This window comes from Chaetodon trifascialis, chromosome 5, assembly GCF_039877785.1.
Source record: "Chaetodon trifascialis isolate fChaTrf1 chromosome 5, fChaTrf1.hap1, whole genome shotgun sequence".
In the NCBI taxonomy this organism is placed as follows: domain Eukaryota; kingdom Metazoa; phylum Chordata; class Actinopteri; order Chaetodontiformes; family Chaetodontidae; genus Chaetodon; species Chaetodon trifascialis.
In genome coordinates, this window is record NC_092060.1 from 26,496,512 (window position 1) to 26,519,206 (window position 22,695).

General features: G+C 42.9%; 2 protein-coding genes across 13 annotated transcripts in view; one reads left to right on the plus strand and one right to left on the minus strand.

The window, feature by feature from the left end:
• Positions 1–4,777: 4,777 nt before the first annotated feature.
• phox2bb (paired like homeobox 2Bb) lies at positions 4,778–8,119 on the plus strand. Its single transcript, XM_070963064.1, has 3 exons — positions 4,778–5,179; positions 5,824–6,011; positions 6,429–8,119. Exons 1-3 carry the CDS (start codon positions 4,939–4,941, stop codon positions 6,855–6,857), a joined length of 858 nt encoding a protein of 285 aa, XP_070819165.1. The 5' UTR covers positions 4,778–4,938; the 3' UTR covers positions 6,858–8,119.
• A 1,158-nt stretch (positions 8,120–9,277) lies between these two features.
• The window catches only part of limch1b (LIM and calponin homology domains 1b), an 87,536-nt gene continuing 74,118 nt past the window's right edge, over positions 9,278–22,695 (minus strand). For 7 of the 12 annotated variants that reach the window (XM_070962022.1, XM_070962021.1, XM_070962016.1 and 4 more), the window contains 15 exons: positions 21,266–21,577; positions 20,786–20,888; positions 20,566–20,648; positions 20,369–20,474; positions 19,711–19,785; positions 18,856–18,884; positions 17,923–18,036; positions 15,732–15,824; positions 15,280–15,444; positions 15,065–15,159; positions 14,660–14,821; positions 13,887–13,982; positions 12,868–12,976; positions 12,238–12,340; positions 9,278–11,364 (listed from right to left, as the gene is read on the minus strand). In XM_070962022.1, coding sequence (XP_070818123.1) covers positions 11,339–11,364; positions 12,238–12,340; positions 12,868–12,976; positions 13,887–13,982; positions 14,660–14,821; positions 15,065–15,159; positions 15,280–15,444; positions 15,732–15,824; positions 17,923–18,036; positions 18,856–18,884; positions 19,711–19,785; positions 20,369–20,474; positions 20,566–20,648; positions 20,786–20,888; positions 21,266–21,577 — 1,671 coding nt within the window. In that variant the 3' untranslated portion in view covers positions 9,278–11,338. The remainder of the gene's footprint in view (positions 11,365–12,237; positions 12,341–12,867; positions 12,977–13,886; positions 13,983–14,659; positions 14,822–15,064; positions 15,160–15,279; positions 15,445–15,731; positions 15,825–17,922; positions 18,037–18,855; positions 18,885–19,710; positions 19,786–20,368; positions 20,475–20,565; positions 20,649–20,785; positions 20,889–21,265; positions 21,578–22,695) is intronic. The other 5 variants (XM_070962018.1, XM_070962019.1, XM_070962017.1 and 2 more) reach the window with 4 other exon arrangements.

Sequence of the window (22,695 nt, forward strand, 5' to 3'; positions counted from 1 at the left end):
ACTAAGTTTATTTACAGGGAAAATCTCATGAAGGCCATTGACCAACGTTAAACAGCGCGGGATGAAACGATGACAAGAGCCCCGATAAGAATTTAATTCCATCTCATTTCAGACGATTTTATGAATCAAATTCTTGAACACTGGCAAGAGATTTAATGATCACATCTTTGCGAAATCTTATTTCAGAACCGGTCGATGGCATTTCTCTGCGTTAATGTCGACTTAGAGGTTGGAGTAATTTAGTAATTGATTCCTTGCCTGGCTCTCGCCCGTGCCAAGGCCGCGTTTGAGGGTAATATGTTTCCTAATCTTATCCCCCGGAATAAGATTTTTATGTTAATCCACTGGCTGGTCTCTTGGTCACTTGGGAAGCCTAGATAAAGGCTCAGAGGGGCCGGAGAGGCCAGGAGAGACGAGCCGTGCTCTGCAGGAGTCGGCTGCAGCATCTGGAAAACAAAGAGACGAGTTAATGGGAGATAGGAGGCAAATATCACACAGAAAAGAAGCTGTAGTACATGAAAATAAAATATTTACCCTTCTCCTCGTGTGGAATCTCTAAATTAATCACTTTGCTTGCATATACACTAAATAAAAGGTTGATAAAGGTAATAAATCTGCTTTCATCTCCACTTTATTTTCATATCAGTGTGAGGCTTGCCCGCAGATGTTGTTATTTCTGAATTTCTAATAAGGTATAAAAATGCATAAAGTCTGCATAAGAATCTGGATACATGAGATCAGGTGGGTTTATCACCCCTGCCTATCTCCATCACCGACGCGCACAACGCCCTCAGATTTATGCCAAAGACAGAATAATTATGCATCAGGTGAAAAGACGTCAAAAACGTCAACGAACAATAACAACAACACGAGCCTGGACGTAGCAGACTGAGACACTGAAGTCTTTTGTGCTGCACGTTTTTTTTCCTGCAGACACGGAGAGAAGACACCAGCTTCTAATTGAATTTTGCCTCTTCTCCAGATGTCACTTTCCATCTGTGCGCTTGGAAACGCGATGCGCCTTTTACGCACCGGCCTGGAACACCTTTAACTCAGATCTTTTTTTTCCCCCTCCTTCTCTTAACATGTTTTCTTATGTGCAGTTTCAGATCTTAAAATCAATGCAGCATAGAGAAGCAGGATATAGAAACGTGTTATGATTTATTCCAGAATCATTGTTTTGGAGACTGGTTGAATGATTGTGGAGGTGGAACCGGAAAGTCACTTTTACCTCTCTGACAGTTTCATCTCAGCATCATACTAGTGAAAGCGCGACCCTCGCCTTTATCCATCCTGTCAAATTGAGACATCAGGCTAAATTGCCACGAGAGCATCCCCAAAATGAATTTTTTATCTGCTCTCCAGCCCCTCCCCTGCAACACGCGGCCTTATTAATAACCGTTTTGATAAGCGTAGGATTTCCTCGGGCGGAGGAGTGAGACATTGTGGGTGAAACGTGACAGCGGGACCCTCCCATCGCGCTCTCTCTCTTTATCCTCCTCTGTGTCTTTGCCTTTTCGGGGGAGTGGATCCATCCAATCCATCCAGAGACAATGGCATTTTGTTCCTCTTTTTGTCCCTCCTGTCGACCCGCATTCCTATATTGCTGAGCAACGATAGTGCGCACTAAATGGAGAGGAGTTCCTCCCATATCCCGCCTATTGTCCGGCACTTGCCAGGGGAATTTAGGGTCTCGCACACATCGCATTTTGCTGATTTATTTAAGTGAAGGCATATGGTGGAAGCCCTTTATTTGTCACATAATTACGAATTAAGTACCGACTTACTTGAATCAAAGGCTCATTATGTTACTGTAAATCACTGTTTGCGCGCACCGCTGCCGTTTGGAAACGGTGCAACCTGCAGCCTCTGCAGGCCCCTGTGCAGGACGTGAACTGTCTGCACGTTTTGCATCCTGCAAAAGCTCAAAAGAAAATCAATTAAATCAATTCATAGTGCAGAGTCCCGCTTTTCGAATTCAATATTCTCACATCAAAATATCAAACTGCGGCTTCTCATCCCACCCGAGCCAGCTGAAAGAATTAAAAGATGTTGAAACTATAAAAGAGGAGGCGTTTCAATAGCTGGTGGACTATGGTGGAGGGACTATAGACCGCAAGAATAAAGAGCGGCCTCAGTGAAAGAAACCGATGGCTAAAAGCTATAATTGTATTTGCCTCGGCGAAATATCAGAAAAGACTTCTCGTTTCTTTGAGCGTTATTAGATTAATTCCCAGAGATGGTTCCTTTTCTCGCTGCCAGACGCGTGGAGGGAGGACGGTGAACCATTTGGCTCTTTGGTTTCAATAATCAAATTAACCATTTGGTACAACTTTTGGGTCCCAGCTCGTGTGTAGAAAAGGGAAAATAAAAAAAGAAAACATTTACATAATAGGGACCGGGTTGTGTCAAGAAAGAATTAACTTTTTTCTGGTCTCGTTGATCTCTGAAAAGACAATGTACACACGAAAGAAAAGGGAGAAACACACTGAAACACGTCAGCAATTGTGGGGAAAAATAATTGATGGAAAATGCGAGCGGGTCCGTTTTAACAGATAATATGGGAGCTGCAGCTTGTGGCCTGAAGCGTCTGTGGAGCGAATGTTTGGTGCCATATTTATTGTTCCTTTTTCCAGCATCTTAAGACTGCAGGTCGGTCCTACCAGCTTGGAGACACTGACACGTGTGTCTGAAAATGCTTCTTAAAATGAGATGAAAAGATGATTTGCACTGGAATAACCTTTAGACAAACACTGACCTGCATGTGGCTTACAGGGACTCTTATTTTTCCTTTAATATCTCCTGTGTTCCTCAATTTTAACAAATAAATGTTTATGCAATGTTTTTTTCCCCGCATTCTTTAATTATGATGAAAAATAAGATCAATATTGTGAAGGATAAAATCCAATCAAAAGGAAAATAAAGTGACAGGCAAGATCTATAATAATCCTGTCATAAAATCTAATATGTTGGGAGATAAAAGTTTCTAATATTCAGTGAAAAATGAAACAGGAGCCAGAGAAAAATACTGATATAAAGTCACTGTTGAGCGTTATGGACACACTCAGGGCCTTCAGGAATAACGCAGTGGCATTTTAGTGGAGGGTCTGACAGCTCAGCCTCTGAAACACGACCAGTGAGCACAAACTCAGACATCAACACTCATCTGCTAAATCTAATTGATGCAGCAGCATTCCTGTTGCGCCTTTTTGTGTTTCCGTAATTTGAAAGAAAAAAAACCCGCAGCTTCAAACGAGGACTTGAACTCGGCCCGACAGAAAAAAAGAAACACACCGAGTGTGTAAGCGCCATACAAAACGGTTCACCTTATTACACAAACCAAATTAACCACTCAGCCAATATTGTGAGCCTAAGAGGTCCGATGACTGCCTCGCCAGTTCGTTACTTTCATTAGAAAGATGTTATTTGCCAAATAAACGGAATAATGAAAGTAATAAAGACAATTACAAACTCATTTGAATCATAAAAACACACCCGGAAGTTTAGCAGAGATACTGCAGCAGTGCAGGGAAAGCATTGGGAAACGTTGTGTTTATTTGGCAAAAATGGCATTATTAAATGGAAGCTGGTCAATTCGTTTACTGCTGTGCGTAAATTGTAATATCTGGCGTCTTTGATGCGTTTAGACCATATCTAGCTTTCATTTATTTGCCTCAGTTATAGCAGCTGCACAGTCATGAACAAGACACTGCAAAGACCTTTAAATGTCTAAATTACTAATTAAAATAAAAGAGTCATAACAGTGTAATGTGATAAAAGCAAAAATAAAGTAAAGCGTGTATTCAGTAGAGTTTATAGCGCCGCTGTTATGGATGTGATTGGTGTGCAGACTCTGTGGGGGAGAAAAAAATGACACGAACAAGCCTTTTCCAGTCTGTGTAGCCATTGTTTGTGCAACAATATATTTTTCTCCAAAAAGAAAGAGTGAAATGCAAGATAATTTGCATGTTTCAGTAGTTCTCCTGCATGCAGAGTCACGAAGCAAAGCAGAATAACGGGGGGCATAAAACCGATATTAAAACCAGCTGCACTTGAAACAGGTGACTTCACCTCAGCTGCACACTTTTGTTTATCCAAAAAGGAGATTTGAAACTTCAGCACGTCGTCACACCTAAAGCACAGAATCGGCCGCTGTACCTGATACACACGCACGTGTGTTGCTGCTCCAGTGCAGAGTCAAAAACAGCCGGAGCAGACGGACAGAGAGAAGAGGCAGAGGGGGAATACTCTGTGAAATCCTGCCCAAGGTATACGGCCGCTTAAAAGGCTTAAAAGCTTGGAGAAAATTGGATCAGGGAGAATCGTCACCCAACTTTCATTATTTCCAAGTGGTGTGATTGAATTAAAGGGCAAGATGGTGGTTGGAGAGGAGTGGGGTGGATGGGTAGAGGGGTGGAGGGGGGCGGCGGCGGTGGTGGAGGGGTGCGTAATGGCGTGGTATTAAATTCTAATTAGAGATGCAGGGGATCAATGATAGGGAGGTTGGACAGCCCGGGCCCCCAGTGCCAGCCCAATAGACTGATGAGTTATTGTCATGTAAAAAAGCGCTAGCAATAAGACCAAACGCTTTGCTATTGTCCAAGCGGAAAGAGCCAAGTTTATTATGAGGACTATATGCTCTAGAGACCTCGGGCTAGGCGGCTCTTAGGGGGCTTTTCATAAAACAGGGCTAGGTTCCTATAAAGGAGGCCAGTTTTGGAGCAGGCGCTGAGCAGTGAACATCTACCCACCGTCCAGCCTCCTTCCAACCAGTTCAAACCAAACAAGTCATCTTTCCCCCCCAACTCAGACCGCGCGTCCTCCTCAGCTTCACTTTTATTATTTTTTTACTTTCTAACCCAATTTTTTGGGGGTTGTTTTTGTTTGACATTTTTTTCCCGGGAAGTGCAGCTTTCTAACTCCACCGAACCTTCTCAAATGTATAAAATGGAGTATTCTTACCTAAATTCCTCTGCCTACGAGTCATGTATGGCCGGGATGGACACGTCGAGCTTGGCATCGGCCTATGCGGACTTCAGTTCCTGCAGTCAAGCCAGTGGGTTTCAGTACAATCCCATCAGGACCACTTTCGGGGCCACCTCCGGCTGTCCGTCTCTCACGCCGGGGTCCTGCAGCCTGGGGACCCTGCGGGATCACCAGAGCAGCCCGTACGCCGCAGGTAAGCAGCGGCTCCCGAGCCTCAACCCGGCGTATTATAGGACGTCTTGATTGCATTTGAAAATGGAAATGTGTTTAGTATTTACCAAACGAAATTTGCTTACACAAATGAAAGAATTTATCACGTTAGAAGCGATTGCAGGCAAGCGGTAATTCGGTTACGGGGTTATACTATCCCAGTCACACCCAAAACCGCCAACAGAATTATCTTAAGCTGCCAAAATGATAGGCATAATTTATTTACTTTGCGATGAGACATAAAGCTTCGAAAATAATTAGATAACCAAAGACTAAAGCTCATTATTGACACCGAATTGGAGTTACAGTAGCAACACGCGGGGCGGATGGGAACATTATGACAAGTTTTCAAACTTGAGCCTCAATCTGAGGAGCAACAATTAGTTTAACATTACAATTAACCGCATCACAGGTCAGCAGCGTTATCAGTTCAGAAGTAATTCACAGGTAATCAAAGGCGTAACACAATTGAAAGCTCTGGCCCAGCATCCTTAACCGGATTTTATACAAAATATCGAATTTGAGTTTACTTCCATTTGACAACATCACAATTACACACACTCATATCTTACACAGCACAGATGAGACCACCGCACGTCTGACGCTGACATTTTATTTCGTTTACAGTTCCCTACAAACTCTTCACGGATCACGGAGGACTGAACGAGAAGAGGAAGCAGAGGCGCATCCGGACCACGTTCACCAGCGCCCAGCTGAAGGAGCTGGAGCGGGTTTTTGCCGAAACGCACTACCCGGACATCTACACCAGAGAGGAGCTGGCACTCAAAATCGATCTGACTGAAGCCAGAGTGCAGGTACACAGTCACCTGCTCCCATTGCGCACGATTAAACACAATTACGCACGGGAGGATTTATGATGCAAAGATTTTAACTCACTGGGTCTAATCACTCAGTCTTAAAGGATTTTAGTGAAATAAAAGCTTCACTGCTTTCACACGATGAACTACTGGCCTCCAACTGCTGGCACCATCTAACACACACACTTAGGCATTAATGCGCAAAGTAAAGAGACGGTGTTTGTCACTGTCACACATTTAAACCTCAAAACGCATTTATAAGCAAACTCAATTCAACGCAACAGAGCGTTTTTGGTCATGGCATCTGTTTGGAAACTGAGAGAGAATGATAGTCTTAGATGAGTCATGATAGATTTTGTGGCACAATCCAAAACATCCATGTTGGTTTAAACTTTAGTGCTTTGTTTATTCCAGGTGTGGTTCCAAAACCGACGTGCCAAGTTCCGCAAGCAGGAGCGGGCAGCTGCAGCGGCCGCAGCGGCTGCCAAGTCCAATTCTGGAAAGAAGTCCGACTCCAGAGATGAAGACAGCAAAGACACCAAATCTACCGACCCCGACAGCACGGGAGGACCGGGCCCGAACCCCGTGCCCACCTCCAACTGCGGAGGACCGAGCCCCACCGGAGGCCAGGTCAACACCACCGGGAACGCACAGGTGGACCAAGTGAAGACCTCCGTGTCCACCGGCATGGGGGTGACAGCACCGAGCCAAGGCTGGGCCACCGCCCCGGGGACCATCACCTCTATCCCGGACTCATTGGGCGGTCCATTCGCGAGCGTACTGTCGTCTTTGCAAAGACAGAACGGAGCCAAAGGTACATTAGTAAAGACCAGCATGTTCTAATGAAGCTTCACAGCGGGGGAAGAAAAACAGAGCAGAGGAAAAGTTTCCTCATCCTCCGGAGACTGAAAAGCAATTTCCCGAGACAGACTGAAGGACAGTAAGAAGCAGTTGAAAAGAAGATGACAACTCTGTTCTTTTATTTTTATGCCTTGCGCCGTTTCTTGTGGTCAGTGCACACCTTTGCTGTAAAAATATCCATCTTGACAAGTCTGTCTTATAATACCAACGTTTTCTTTTCTTAAAACAAGTGCAAGTTGGTTGAAATGTTTCCACTTGTTTCCAGTCATGTCTAAACACTGAAACCCTGAAAAAAGAGACTGTACTAATAACAACAAAGCGACGCTTCTGTTGACTCCTCGCGCATAAATTTAGAAAACATGTCATCCCAAAGCAAAGTGCTCCTCTTGTTTTAAGAAAGAAACGACAGCTGTGAGACTGAACACCGGATGAAGGGACTTGTTAAGATGAACATTTTTTGAGGTCAACTTTCCGCGCAAACAGACGTCTGCGCGCTGGAAACGCGTCGTGCCATCAGTGAGCAAAGGAGCCTCGTGAAGTCACATCACATGTCAGAGTTCAACAGCTGCTTTGTTCGGCAGAGACGTTTAATGTCCACGGCTGAAGATGCTCTCTCACACATCCACAGTCAGACACGACAAATGTCCAACAAGACGCTGACGCATTTTGCTTTTCTGTTCTCTGCAGACGGTCTGCTGTTCGGACGTCGCCTCTTACAGCTGAGTTTTCGTTGCCAGGACTGCTGAGAGTTTAGTTTCTTTAAATTATCGATATAAACACAATTATTTCCTCGAGAGAAAAAAAAGGCACAAACTACTGCAATGTTCACCTCTGACAGGAAATCTGTATGTTTTGTGTGTCTTTCTACGGCAGTGTTTTTGTGGCTCAAATTGTATAGTGTTAATACGTATTATTGTCTCCTATAGTTGAACCATAGGCCATACTCCCTCGTAGATCGATCATACAAGTCTTTTTGATGTTTTACAAAATTCCCTCGGAAGAATTTATTTTGGGTAAAAAAAGGGAATGGATGCAAACATTGTATTTATTTCTATATAATTTGCATGTTGTCTCTTTGTCTGATTTTACTGATTTCCCTTCCATTTTGTGAGCATTATGTAACATGTTTTGTCCAGGATCTGAAATTTATTTATATGTAGGTAATGAATGCTTATATTTAAGAAGGAAATATTTCTACATGTGCACATAGTTTTCCAGGTGTACCATTGAAATGGTTGTTGATGATAAAAAAAAAAAAAAAAATAGTCCAAGTTGCTTTGTCACGTTTTCTTTGGGCAAATAGGGAAATTACAGGTTCACATTCTCTTGCATTATAAAATCCTAAACCAGCTTCTGAATAAAGTTTCTCGGTCACGGTCGTTTGGAAAGGTCAGCACCACGGACAGCACCGCTCCGGCGAGGCATCAGGATTTATTATTGCTAAAAACAGGTGAAAATATTTGCCTTTGGATTAACATTATTTAAAGAAAATGTCCAGAAGACTTCTGAAATAGGACAAAATTTGAGAAAGAATTGAAAAGAATTGCTCCAGTGACACCAAATAAAAGCCGCTACACCGGAGAAAAGATGGAAACCTCCTCATGTAAAGGGTAGCAGGTCACACCAAACGAGCAGATATTTAAAAATTATTTAGAAGAAAATTATATTTTAAAGCTTTAAGTTGGACTGATTTTAAATTTTGCAGGTGTTAAACCAAAATCTGAGACGCCAAATAACGAGCAAACATCGACAGGTGAGATGCGACGCTTCTTTTGAGATCACACGTTTTGCCCTGATCTGAAGATTTTAGGGGTTTTGGATGAACAGCTACCAGAACCTGTGCTGAATCTTTTTTGGCAGCGCGGTAAAAAGGCTGAAATTCCTCATCAGGTCACAGAGTTACCTGCTCAGGAGCTTTAAGATGAACAGCTGTAAACTCAAACAGTCATTTCTACGAACCATAATCTGACTTTAGCCTAAATTGAGGCCCAACCCAGAATAAATGACACCACTGAGGGAGATTGAGACTATCAAACTGCTGATGGAGCTTATTTTAATTGGCTGTTTTCTGCCCCTTTTTTGGTTAAAAAAAAAAAAAAAATTTTATTGTTTCATATTGTCAGTATTAGGTTTTGTTCTGCCAGGTCTCTCAATGACATTTACCAGGTTAAATAATATAAAGGAGCGGCAGAAAACACTCTCTGAAGTGGACACACCTGTCCAAAACAAAAAACAAAAAGAAAAAACCCCTGACTTTCAGTTTCCTCTTTTGTGCACCTGCTTCTCCTGAAGCCACGATTTATCTACAGCATCGATTATTTAAAATCTTCCGTTAGTTTAAATCTCTTAAATTGTTCTTTTCGGGTGATTCTCGCAAAAATAAGAGACAAAAGCCCAGTTTTAATTTATAACATTTTATTTATAAACGTACAGTATGCTATAAATGCCATTGCATTTAAACATCAAATTAATCTATATTTCGGATAGTGTTCAGGTGAATATTACAATAAATACAGAACAGACGTGAAAGTTTCATTCCTCCAACTTATCCTGTTCAGAAGACCGTCTGAATGTGGAGCTCCGTCTCAAAGATCCTGCTAGAAGAGACTCAGCCGAGATTTATTCATCAACTAAATGAGGATAAAAAATAAAATACACAACCGGAACAGAAGCTTAAAAATACTGTAGATCAGAGAGGTGAACCCGGAGGAGAAGCTTTGCTATAGGAGGAGGAGGAGGCTGCTAGTTTGCTTTCATACAGCAAATCATTTGGTTTTAGGCTTAGACGTGCATTTTTACATCCACAATACATAACCGAGCTCTTCTCATACAAGTTCCAAACAAGAAGAAAAAAAAGAAGAAGAAGCGAGTGACTTAAAATGTGCAGCTGGCGGCACAGATCTTTAGTTTTCATCCAACCAAATATTGCACAGGTGCAACTGCTGCTGGTATGTGTGTTCATATTACGTCTGCTTTAACTAGATGTAACGTGTACTGGTGATTTTTGTGTTGTTTTTTTTTATTTTTATTAATGAATCCTACCACTGAGCAATTATCAAAATTATCTCAATTAATAGTATACAGAAATCTAAATCCTCTAGAATAAAACAACATTCAAAATTAAATCAATGCTTTCCCCCGCAGTGTATATACTCCATACTGTGGATTTTTCCAAATAGACGACGTATGCATTCCTCCGGCTTTTATCACTGCAAATCACTGAGGAATCACACGGGGGAAATGTGGAATTAAGGGTGTCGTTTATGTAAAATAAACAGTACTTATCAACTGAAGTAAAGCGCGATGTAAGGGAGGGCTGCAGTCTGTCTGTCTGCAGTTTAAGGGTTCAAATTTGGCCAAAATCCCTCCCTACACCCCAAAAACTAAAAGAAAAAGAGAAATAAAACACCATGGAGGTGGCGTTTTTCTTCCTGCATCACCTTGCTTTCCTAAGGCACATTGAAGTCCTGACTTTCCGAGCCGACAGGCTGGCCGAGGAGCAGCCTGCTGTCACTCAAAAGCACAGAAACAGCGCACAAGTCCTGTTATTGCCCTAAAGATGAACCTACATCCATAATATGTGTTTATATTAGAGGCTACTTTCATTCAGGAGCACAGGAGAAGAGAGCCAGGCGCTCACTGTCAGGGCCAAAGAATCAAAAAAAAAAGTGACGTACTGTATATAATGTGTCTGTGGATGTAAAAAGTGGGTTTATAGTGACCTTGATTGCACTTTCTAAATGAAGTTTCTAAAGGCTATTTTGTTTTATTCTAGTACTCCATTGATGGGCCATGAAATCATGAATATTTTTCAGATAAGACAAATTAAAACATCCAATTCGAGCTGCCTCACCACATATTCAGTTTTCTTTGCAGTTTTTGGATTTGGATCACTCCAAATTACGAAAATCTTAAATGATAAAAAGCGATTCGTTAACTCTGTGATGTACTGCATTTCCATTAGATGGAACTGAACGGTAAATATTCCCATTTTTCCAATCAGGAAAATAGAATCTGATTCTACTTGACCGAGACTTTAACTCCGTCTTTTCGTTTTGTGTGTTCACTCTGACAGTGTTGGACGTTAACATGGCCTAAGCGTGTTTGAAGCATCTGTAAATGTTATTGTGTTTTCTTTTCAACATGGCCGTCACCCCACAACAGTCTCCTTCTCTCTCTGGCTGCATGATGAAACAGAGTCTGTGGAGGTACGTGGACCAATCAAATCCAGATTTCACTCACATATCAGATGACATAAACACGGAGAACGTTTTTTTCTTTTTCTTTTTTCTTTTTAGACTGTCCCCAGATCCCTGTTCGGCCCCCATGATGAATCTTCATTAGTTACTGAACTGCAGAGGACGCAAAGATCCCGACACGCTGTGAAGGACATGATTTGCAGATAATTGGGTTAAAACAGGGATGGGGTTTCTTCCATGAACCTTGTGCTTTTCTGTCGAGCGTCACAACGTGGTTGGCTGTCCGGCCGCTTGAAAGGAAAGAGAAAGAGAAGGAAACCCACAATTTTTATAGACCACTATTGTTTTTTTAGGGATTTTAAGGTCAAGGACATGCAGCTCTAATGAAATAAAACCTCTTAATTTGGGTTAATGACTATCGAGTCTTTTGACTGAGTCTCTGATTTGATTTTGTGGTTTTCTGATCCCCAAATGATAACAGCTGCTGAGAGGTGCAGCGAGCTGTCTCCTTTTGAAAGATTGAACTTTTGCTCTTGCAGGTGAGGTGAAACTGATGGAAACTTACAGCCATCCTCTTCCACCTGCTACATCACCAGTTTCTTTTCCTCCCGCTGCAGCTTCAGATCAATCCCTCCATCCAGCTGCACTGTCTGACACTCCTTTATTAAAGCTGCACCAGGTAGGAATTTAATATTAAAATACACCCGTCTTATCAGCCACACAGCGGGGCTGCAATTAACAATGAAACCTTTGAAATGCACATCAAATTTTTACTATAAAACAGTGTCAAAGTTACTTTCAATACTTACAGTAAATCTAACAAAGTTTTTGTCTGTGACACCATCACGTCACTGAGCACTGTATTTATTCATCAGTTCAAATATGAAATATGGCTGACATTAGCAACCAGTGAGGAACTACAAGATTAAACCATCTTTTATGCTCATAGAGAGTCATGAAACTCTGTTCAGGAGCATCATTTATCTGTTTATTTGTGATGGTGGTGTTTTCTGGATATTCATGAGGCTGGTTGATGAGCTTGGAACCAGCTGACAGACATTTAAAATTCATGTATGTTTTGGGTGGATGGGTGGAAACATAGAGACAGAAAACAGAGAGAAAGGTGGTGAGACAAAAAAAGAGAGACGGGTGGAGGGGCTTACAGCGGGAGCGGATGTAGCACTGATGGCAGTTGAGGAGGCCATTTCTGATCCGGACGTCCGTCCCCGTGGTCGTGTCGCCTAACTGTCCCTTACACACCCCACACTGAAGAGAGAGAGAGAGACAGAAACAGAGCACAGCATTTTAATTAATATTAATTATTCATTAATCAGCTTTTATTACAGGTGAATCTTAAAGAATAAGGCTATTCTGTGGTTTTCAAACCCCCTGAATTAACAATCTGTGCCCTGTCTGTTCCTCCTGAAGATATAATCATTTAAAAATACAACAAAAATAATTAGTTTCATTTTTATAAACGTCTCAGGAATCCCTGAAACAGCTGGGCACGGCAGATTTCAGCACACTTCATTCAAAAAGGAGTGAACAGCACAGATCAGATCTACTGATTTTTGACAGCATGACTCAAAGTAGTGTCCATGTTACTAACAATGAGGCTCTATGGCACAGAGGAATAAGCTCTAAATACACAGAAATAACACAACACCCATGACATGGCACAGTAGCATTCATACATCTAATAGATAATTCCATTAATAAAAACAGAATGAAATGATAGTGAATCTTGCATAAAGGGCAGTTTTGAGAAGGCGAACGCTCTCTCTGTCACCGACCTTAAAGCACTGAATGTGGAAGTAGAGACTGAGGGTCTCTATGATCATCGCCGCCCCCTTCCCTAACGGCTGCCCACAGCTGGAGCACAGCTTTTTCCCACTGACAGACCTGCAGGAGCAAGACGAGATCATGCCGATTACTTCACGTAACGCCAGCTAATCTCTTCTGACAGAGAATAAACAGAGCGGGGAAGCTCTTCATTTGTCAGTGTGTTGCTGCACTGGGATATTGAGAAATAAAGAAATGTTGATTCACAAAACACTAAATCACACCCAAAACCAGACAGTAAACAACGACTGATCCTGAGCTTACAGTCAGAGAGCATCCTCTGTCTCTGCAGTGGACAAAATGGATGTTTTACATCTATTTAATAGGAAAAAAGGGTGGATGTGAAGGTCTTCCTGATTTCCTCGCCTACAATATTTCTTCGTCTCATCTGTCTTTGTTTGTATTTCTATTGATCAACGTCCTTCAGGGTATTCTACGAAGCAGATTTGACATAGCCAGACTGTTGCTGCAAATAAGTAAGGAGAGGAAACCTGGCAGAAAACTGCTAACTCTGTAAATTAGCCAGTTAATATATTTATTTTACCACTCAGTGCACCCTCAGTGTCACCCCCTTATTTCTAACGTGACAGCGGGACGTTGTCTTCATTGAACTTGACACAGCACACTGCATTAAGGTCTGACACCGTGCCATAATGAAGAATATAGAGAAATCACTTTTTGCTTTTGGCCAAATCAAAATGAAATGAATTCTATTGATTGAATATTATCTGTGATACGATGAGTGACCCATTTTCTAATTAGGTGTGAAACAGCAGCAAATCAGGACAATCACACAAACATCACCCAAAGTGGTTTTTAGTCTCTAAAATCCCCACTGCATTCACGGCTCCTTGCTGCAGTGGTCCATGTCTCACGGTGGGTGGAGAAATGCAGGCAGCAAAGCAGAAAATGACAATGCAGAAATGAGCTGCGGCCCCTCCCTCCGTGCGGGCTGTTTGTGATGCGGTACCTGTTGGGTGTTGGAGGCAGTGTGTCTGAAGGTGGTGTACATGCTGCAGGGGCTTTTGATGAGCTGCGGCCCATGTTATTATCAATGGGACCAATCCTGAAAATGGACAGCAACATGGAACATGATGATGACGACTCACAGCTACAGCGACTCCATTGGCTGCCAGAGTCAGACATGAACCAATCAAAGCCAGAACACGCTGATAACTGAAATCTACTCAGTAATGTTTGGGCCAAATTCAGGCTTGTTTATTCTTTACGCTGCAGTGTTGTGTGTTATTATGGTATGTGATTCTAATAAACACTTCTCTTGTCATAGACAGTTTTTTCATGTGGTGGAAGACCATGGTGGGAAATACAGGTGCAAGATGCCACCTGCTGGTCGAACAGGTGAACTGAAGGTGCTATGAAAGGACCCACCAGCACTCTGGTGGTCATTATTCTGCTCTTTTGAAATGTACAGCTGATATGACATGTGATTGACATCTATAAGGACTTAAAATAAGCAGTGTTATGACACCTGAGAGACAGCCTTCACAGGGAGATTAATCTTATTTAACAAAACAAGTAACATGAGGAAATATGACAATGTTTAGAATATACACAGTCACTAAAGAACACAAGCTACTGTGTAAATGCAACTGTCTGCTGATCTTGAAGTACGTGAGAGACAAAGTGACGTAAAATATGAAAGTGACTGAAGCCTGCATTAAATAGGAAAGACTACGAAGTCCAGAACTTGGACTGAGGGCCTCTTCACACACATTCACACACCTCCTGTCTCCTGCAGGCCGGCTGGGCTTTTTGCTGTCTGCTGTGGCCTCTTGCTGCTTCTTCACTGGGGTCGAGGTTTTGGCCGGCATCGGGGGAAGCTTCTGTCCGTTCTGCAGACTGTGACCGAGTGCCTCTGCCTGGCTGCTGGTCTGACTCATCGAGCTGAGGATCACAAACATGTTGAGATCAGTTCTGTTTGCCATCATACCTACACACAGTATGTATTTGTGCTAGATAAAAGTTCCAGATGCGGAATCAAAACTGCTCAATTCTCCCTGCTGTGCACACCTGTATGTCACATTATGGATGATGACCTTGTTACACTATGAGCACAAAAGGCTTCATTTTCAGCCACTGCTGCTCAGAACGGCAGTAAAATGTTTTAAACGTCTGAAATGCACAAACCTTCTGCCTGTTTTCATGCTGTCGTCAGCAGTGCTGATGTCACTGGTCCTGTCATTTTCTCTCCGTTTCCATTCCACACTCTCTGTGCTCCCCCTCTGTGCCGTCCAATCACAAACAGGGAAGAGTTAGCTAAACAACCAATCAGTCCCCTCCTGAGCTAAACAAAATGAACACATGAACATGATCTATCTATAATCAGTCTATCAGCCATTCACCGACTGCTTCTCCAGGAGTTCCTGCTTGCGTTCCCAGTCGGCCAGCGAACGGACGATGGTGTCCTGGGGCTCCGCGGTGAAGGAGAGCTCCCCTCGGCTCGGGGAGGGCAGGGCTGAGGAGCGGGGAGTCAGAGGAGTCACTGTTTCCTCCAGTATCCTACGCTCCTGTAGTGATGGGAGAGTTGGGTGAGTTATCAACAACATGTAAGTGCTATCACAAGTTAAGATTATCAGTACACAAACTTTTCTTTTAGATTAAACACACATTGTATACATTCAACTGCTGCTCGCATCCAGAAACACGAGTCCAAAATGATCCTGACTCAGATATTAGAGTGCAAATTCTAATGAATACAAGGTCAAAAGAAAGACGGCAGAGTGTGTGTGTGTGTGTGTGCGCGCGCGCAGACATTACAGGTGCAATGTGCCCTCGAGCATAAACATGCACACACCTCCTCGTGGTACTTCCTCTCCTCCTCTGCCACCTCCCTCTGTGCTTTCTCCCACTCCTCCTTCAGCTTCTCCTGCTCGCGCTGGTACTTCTCCTGTTACCATGGCAACAGACACACGAAATACAGCACAGAGCCTCAACGACGAGGAAGGCTAAAACTGTGTGCAGGTGGGTATCTTGGCAGGAAAACAGAGATGATGCGCAGACATATCTGCCATCAAACTGAGAGGCTTTTCAGGAGGCTTCAGCTGATGGTACAGTCCTCTCCTCATGCATCCTGCTTAACTGAATCTAAGAAATGACTATGACCTGTAAATCCTGCTGTAATTATCGGTAGACTTCATATAATTCCCACGTGGGATGTCCTCAGTATGTACTTTAAGTGTAAGCCTCGATTTAGAGATATGAATGAATGTAAAGGTAGCTCGCTATAACTCTGTTACGGCTCAGATCTGATATTTGTGTGTTAAGGATAAAAAGCAAACAAAGGAGACCAGAAGCAGGCACTGCGGGCAAAGTCAAAAATAGAGCATGCAGAGGGTTCCTACACAACTTTTACTTCCAAATCTTTCATCACAATCATGATCTAATTTAACATTTTCCTTTATTTGGCAACATAACCACAAAAAAGACGACATCCCCCTGAAACTTAGGACCTCATAAGACTAGTTTTTCACTCTCTTCAGAGTTGTGTAGGAGCCCCAAAATAAGGCCAAATATAAATAAGATTTAGAGAAAAAGCAACTTCAGCAAGACAGATGACAGACCAAGGTCGAGGCACAGAGACAACACAGAATCAACCAGGGAGGCAACAAGCACATTGATGCTCCAAACATTCATCCACTTCAGCGCATCTCATCTCAAACAGTCCTGCAACAACCGGAAAGCAGAGAAATTCTCATTGTTTTTCAGATTTATTCAAGATCTGCACTGTAGATGAGTACAGTACATCCTGGATACCAATGAATTCTTTAAAGGTTTCAAAGTATGTGGACTTGAGATGCATCTCTGATTGGCTGAGGAGAGAGAGGGTGATTTGGGCAGCAGCAACAGCAGCAACCTTGGACCAAGTCCTTATCTGTGTGTGTGCATGAGATGGAGACAGTGAGGGGATAAAACCATAACAGTGGTTCTTCCACTGCACAAACTCGCCCACTGGTGGTCAATCTGTGCATAATACCTGCTGGGGTGTGCCTTTGGAGGAGGATATGCTCAATATAAAGCAAACATGGAGGCAAGCTTTGCAAGTAGCGATGAAATGTGGTTAATCCATCTGATTCTGAGCTGAGCACAGACGGTCACACAGCATCTTCGTTATCTGTTGCAGTTTGTGTCTTAATGTCTGGGTTAAAACTGGGCTGAATCTGTCTGAAAAGTGAAAGGTTTTCAGACACCGTGGCTACATATAATCTTGTATTTCTTACTTTAAGCATTTAATTGACCAAATGTCAGTAAGTATATAGTAACTGAGCAACTATAATGAGGCAATTTAGGCTAATTTAGAGTCTGGACACCTTTCTAGTCCACAAATCACCCACTCAATACTTACTGGGATATCATGCCTGTCTTATGCAATGACTCATGCGTAACATATTTGTTAAGAAGTCATCCCAAAATCTGTCTGCCATGCAAAATACAAAATATGCAATTTGCTTTAATCCAAAGCGTCAATCAAATGGGTCTGCTAAAGACTTGTTCAAATGTATTGAAAATTTAAGGCCAAGTAAAGGAGTGGAGTTTTAATTTAAGTCCATGACAGAAAGCCCAGGAAGCTGTATGAATATATAACTTGATGAGTTTGACAAACCTATCTTGTCAAGTCCTCATGAAAGGCATAACTACTAAATAATAAATAAAAAATGATCCTGTTATATCTAAATCTATTGTGCAAACGGGCTGATAAAGCTGCAGGCGCTGCACCTACAGACATCAATACAAAAATATGTGTCAGGCCTCAAACTTAGCCAGCTGCACATTTTCGTTTAAAACGATCTTTTTCCCGTGGGAACTGGGACTTGTTCGTACACTCAGCTGCTAAAACCCAACAGATATTTATAGCTAAATATCCACTCTGCACCTGATCCTCACAGTGCTGACGCCTTGCTCTATCACCCGCTAACCTCCCTGTGGAACTGAACCCCTGACCTTGCAGATTCATGCGCCCTGCTTTCCCTTTGAGGTATACTGTGTACCTGCAGCATGCGCTCCTGCTCTTGCTGCCACCTTTCCTGACGCTTTCGCTCCTCATCCGGGTCCCAAGACCAGCGGTCACCCCGCCTGGCCTGAGGCAACACCGGGACTGACACCTGATAGACCCCAACACACACACACAGACACACACACCCTCAAATTAACATGCACAAATACACACACAACACTCAAATATTCATGCACGCGTTCACACTCACATTCACACACAAACACACACATAATCTCATTCAACCATGAAGCCAAGGTGATCAATAGATTGATATGGCCCCGACACGCACACACACACCAACACCAGTGTGCACACACATCCACCACAGGAGAAGAAGGAGGGACGGGAGGAGACAGAAATAGTTGGTCTACCACAACAGCACTACTCCAATGCTAGCCAAAGGACTCCTACTAAGGAGAGAGAAGACAGAGAAAGAGACAGATGAGCTCAAAGGAAAATGGAAGCAGTCTCGGCCGTTTTCAACAGCATCCTCATCTGGCATGCTACAGGAACAGCCCTGTGTGTCCTATGATACGTAGGAGAGCCTTGCAGTGTGATGCAGTGAGTTCACAGAACTGCAACTAATGCCTGAAAACAAACCGCTTCATGGGACTGTGAGATACAATCAGCCTAGATTCTGAATGCAGACTACACAGGCTCGTTAAGTCTTGAAAAGTGGTAATTAAAGGTTTAGATGCAGCCAGTCTATTCATATTTTTCCTGGTTTGGGTCAGGTTTCTATTTAGATGAAATCTGAATCCTTATGTTTTCAGCAGTTGACTTCTGTTTTATCTCTGTGTACACGCAGTATGTAAAACTAAAATACTGTAAACCAGGAGATGATAAGCCAGATGAGAAGTAATTAAAGAGATTTTCTGAGTCTGAAGGCAAAATATCACGTAGTCAGAGGAGGCTTTTTACTCACGTTTCCACGACGGTCCTTCTCCATCTCCTCTGTGGAGGAAGTGTGAGAGGGATGGTTGGTTAGATTACAATTTAAAGACACATTTTGGATGCAGGTGATAATAAAACAAAATGCATTGTGATGGGGCAAACATGGAGACAATGACAACACGCCATGTGTTGGTTTGACAATCGAAGGAATAAAGATGCTGATGACAGAAAACAAAGACGGACCAGTGACAGAAACCAGTCCACCAAGAGCAGCATATTACTTATAAGTCTTGCGTTAAGTTTTTGACATTTGATGTATTTAGCTATAAACTGAAACTTTTTCAAGTCACTCTTGGTAAGAGTGATCCAGATGTTGAAGGAGGCTTTATGTTGGAGCTTTTGGTGGAAAAGCTAGAAATGTAGAGCACACTGAGGCAAACATAAAGCAGATCATTTCTAAAGATAAGCAGGTCACACGTTAGTAGGTCATCCATGATCATTTTCAGAGACTGCCACAGGTGACCTGCTTCACTGGAGGTTTTGGAAAGACCCTCCTGAATATGCATCCCAATAAACATGACGATCCTAAGATGAATCAAAGTGAAGCACACTCTTAACAATGGCAGACACACTGATGACTGGAGCGACTCTGCATTTGTTTCATTTAAACAGCTGTAGTACAAACTTCATAACACATTTAAAACAGAGAGAGAACACAACAATATCATCATCATCATCGTCCACAGCACTCTGGAAATGAGTGGAAAAACAAGAGATGGGACTGAAGGGCTGATGTCAAACCCTTGAAGAAACAGCAGGGAAACCCCGTGCATTCAGCGCCCGGGGGACGGAAACATGAGCTCCACCAATGAACGAAGGAGTTTACCTGGCGGAGTGAAGAAGTCCCAGCGTAACTTAGGGTTGCTGGTTGCCAGTGGAGACCTGATACTGTTTGCAAACTCTATAGCGAAATAAAAAAACATGTGGGTGGAAGGAAAGGAGGGAAGGAAGGGAGGGGAGAGGAGCGATAAGGGATAGAGAGATGTCAAAACCAGGAGTTGGTATGGACATCCAAGAATTGGGGAAGGTCTTTGTAGTTTTGCTCCTGTGACAGACCAAATGAATTGTAGCTGGAAAACAATCTTTAGTCTTTAAAGAGGTTGGAATTTAGATTTAGTACAAAGTCTGTGTGTTTCCTAACCCATTAGAATTTCAAGACAATCCTCACTTAAGGGCCAAAAAGCATAAAGAACATAAAACAACAACAAAGCAGTGTTGGAAAGGTAAGGTCTACATTGTGAAACGTGAAAAGGGAACTCAGCTTGAGAGACAACTAGAAATCACTGTTTGTTAAACAGATAGAAAAGGTAAAGCAGGAGTGATTCAAACGTTTTGCTGTACAACAAAACAGAGCAAGTTGTCAGGCTGAAAGGCAAAAGGGAAAAAAGCCAGCGAGGACGATGCGCTCATCAAACTCAGAAAACGAGGAGGTGTATGGAAAAGAAGCTGCTGGCTTGGGATTTGGACGTGAGGAGTTCACTGACCTGCTGTTGCTTCCATTGGTGGGTGATATCCGAACGCTCCTGGTGTAGATAAGCTTGGTGCATTCTCTCTTTCCTGCGATGTCTCTCGGAAAGTGGGGGCGCTAGCCTGCAGAGAGATTCAAAGACAGTCTGTGGGTGATTGTTTCTTTGACATGTTTGATGGGAACAGTTTACATTGGTCTGGTTAGCAGCCTCACCTTTGAAGTTACTGGCTGACTTTGTGACTGGACAGGGTTAGAAATCAGTTCAGTTTCAGTTTTTTCTTGTTCTTGTTTGGCTTCTGAAAAACACAGACAACACAATTTTATCAGTGCTGTTAAAATCACAGAAAAACCAGAAAAGCAAACTCAAATTTCTAGGTCCAAACAAGTCTATGAGCAACCACAGGGGGTCACTATAGTAACATGCTGCTCAGACCTGCAGGTGGCGTTTGATGAGCTGCAGTGTTTGATCTCTCCTCTGGAGCAGCTCCTGACTGGCTTCTGGTCTTCCCAAAGCTTTCTTCTGGCTTCTGCAGCTCCTATAAGGGTCACAGATGGTTTCAAAGTTGAATAATGAAGTAAACAAGTCTGAGCTGAAGAAGCCTGTGCAGTGCACGAGGTATACTGTATATAAAAAAAAGAAAAGATGAATCACAAGGGAAAGGAATACTGCTCATACAGCACTAGATCTAAACAAGTCACACTGGTGAGCAACGCTGTGAGACTTTAGAGTTGTCTTTAAAAGTTTGTGCTACTAAACATACTCTGGTTTTTCATTGAGGACTACGATTAAATAGTGACTCCTACAAAATAACTGCTACTAAACTAATCCTTTTTTTAGTTAAATTGCATCGGATTCAAAGTTCTATTTTCAGATTTTATTGCAATCAATAATAAAATCGATCAGAATCCTGACCGATGGGAGCGAGGTTGGCCGACTGGGTGGTGTTGAATGCCCGACGACTGAATCTTCTTGGATGTCCTTAGAAGTCGGCTCTGTGCCACTCTGTGTCTCCTTGGCTGCTGTTGACACTGGGCTTTCTCCTCTGGTCGAGGCGTGCGGACTGTGTATTGGCGAGGCTGCTGATGAGGGAGCATCGACAGTGCTGTTGCTGGTGTTGGAAGGGGATGCCTTAAAATGAGGAGGAGACTCCCTTCCTTGACTCTCAGGCGTGGTGGGAGCATCAACATTTCCTATGTCGCCGTTGACTCGGAGCAAACCATCCGCCTAGATCAGAGTAGAGGTTTAAAATGGGCTTTACGTATGCACTGTACAGTTCAAAGACAGGTTTTAAAAGCATTAATGTCTAGACCTTGGACGTACATGGATGCTCCTTCTCCTAGAGCTGGATGATCTGCACAAAAACTGATATCATGATAGACTTAATGCAGGCGTTATTATTACTATTACACCAATCCTGTCCTGTATTGGCTCTCATCTGATATGTTCGTCCTGATTAAGTACAATATGACTGAGATTTTGGACCTGAGGGTGGTGTGACTGGTTGGTTAAATTTCTCTTTAAATGGAAATTGTCACAGTTCTGTTTAATTCTAAGGGATGCTGGATTATTCATTTATTCAGAATTGAGTGCATATGAGTTAATTTGCATCTGTAGGAGACTTGTAATGTTTAGAATTTGTTACATTTTTTTCCAGCCCTAATGACAACCACAAAATTTTACTAAACCCCATGCCTAAAAACCCAGCACCCCCATTTGTGGTCATTACCAGGCTCTCATCTCTGTTCGTTATTAGCTATTCATCTAGCTCACCACACCATGCTGGCCTCTACGACAAAGAGGCACTAATGTATGTGTGAGGAGCTCCTAGTGAGCGGTAACTTAAGACACAGTGGTGGAGTTGGGTGAATGCAGGCTCTCAGTCTGCCCCCCTCCGCCTCCACCTTCTCATCCCTCTCCGAGCAGCCTGTGTGGGCCCTCTTTGTCCGCTGGGATCCCACTTCACATTGAGAGGGCCCTACTTGTCAACTTCTTAAGTCAATAGGGAACAGAGGGCTCCATTCAATGCTGGGCTCCGCTCAGACTCCTGACAAGACATTCCAGAAAAGTGCTCAGCTCCATTAGGTCTGGTAATAACCTGCCACTCCCTCCCTGCCACACCAAAACATAAGATCTCATTTTGAATATTCCCATCTGGCAATTTTTCCAGAAGAAAAGGAAATAGACCCTGCTGAGAGTCCTTTGAGCTAAATTGAAACATTACATGCTTCTTCTAGGAGGGGAAGTCTTGTGTTTTCCTAGAAACCAGCCGGCTCATCACCATGGTGGTTCTGTGGCATTCTGATGTAACTGCCAAGAAGGCTGGAGGGGAATGCACCCACCAG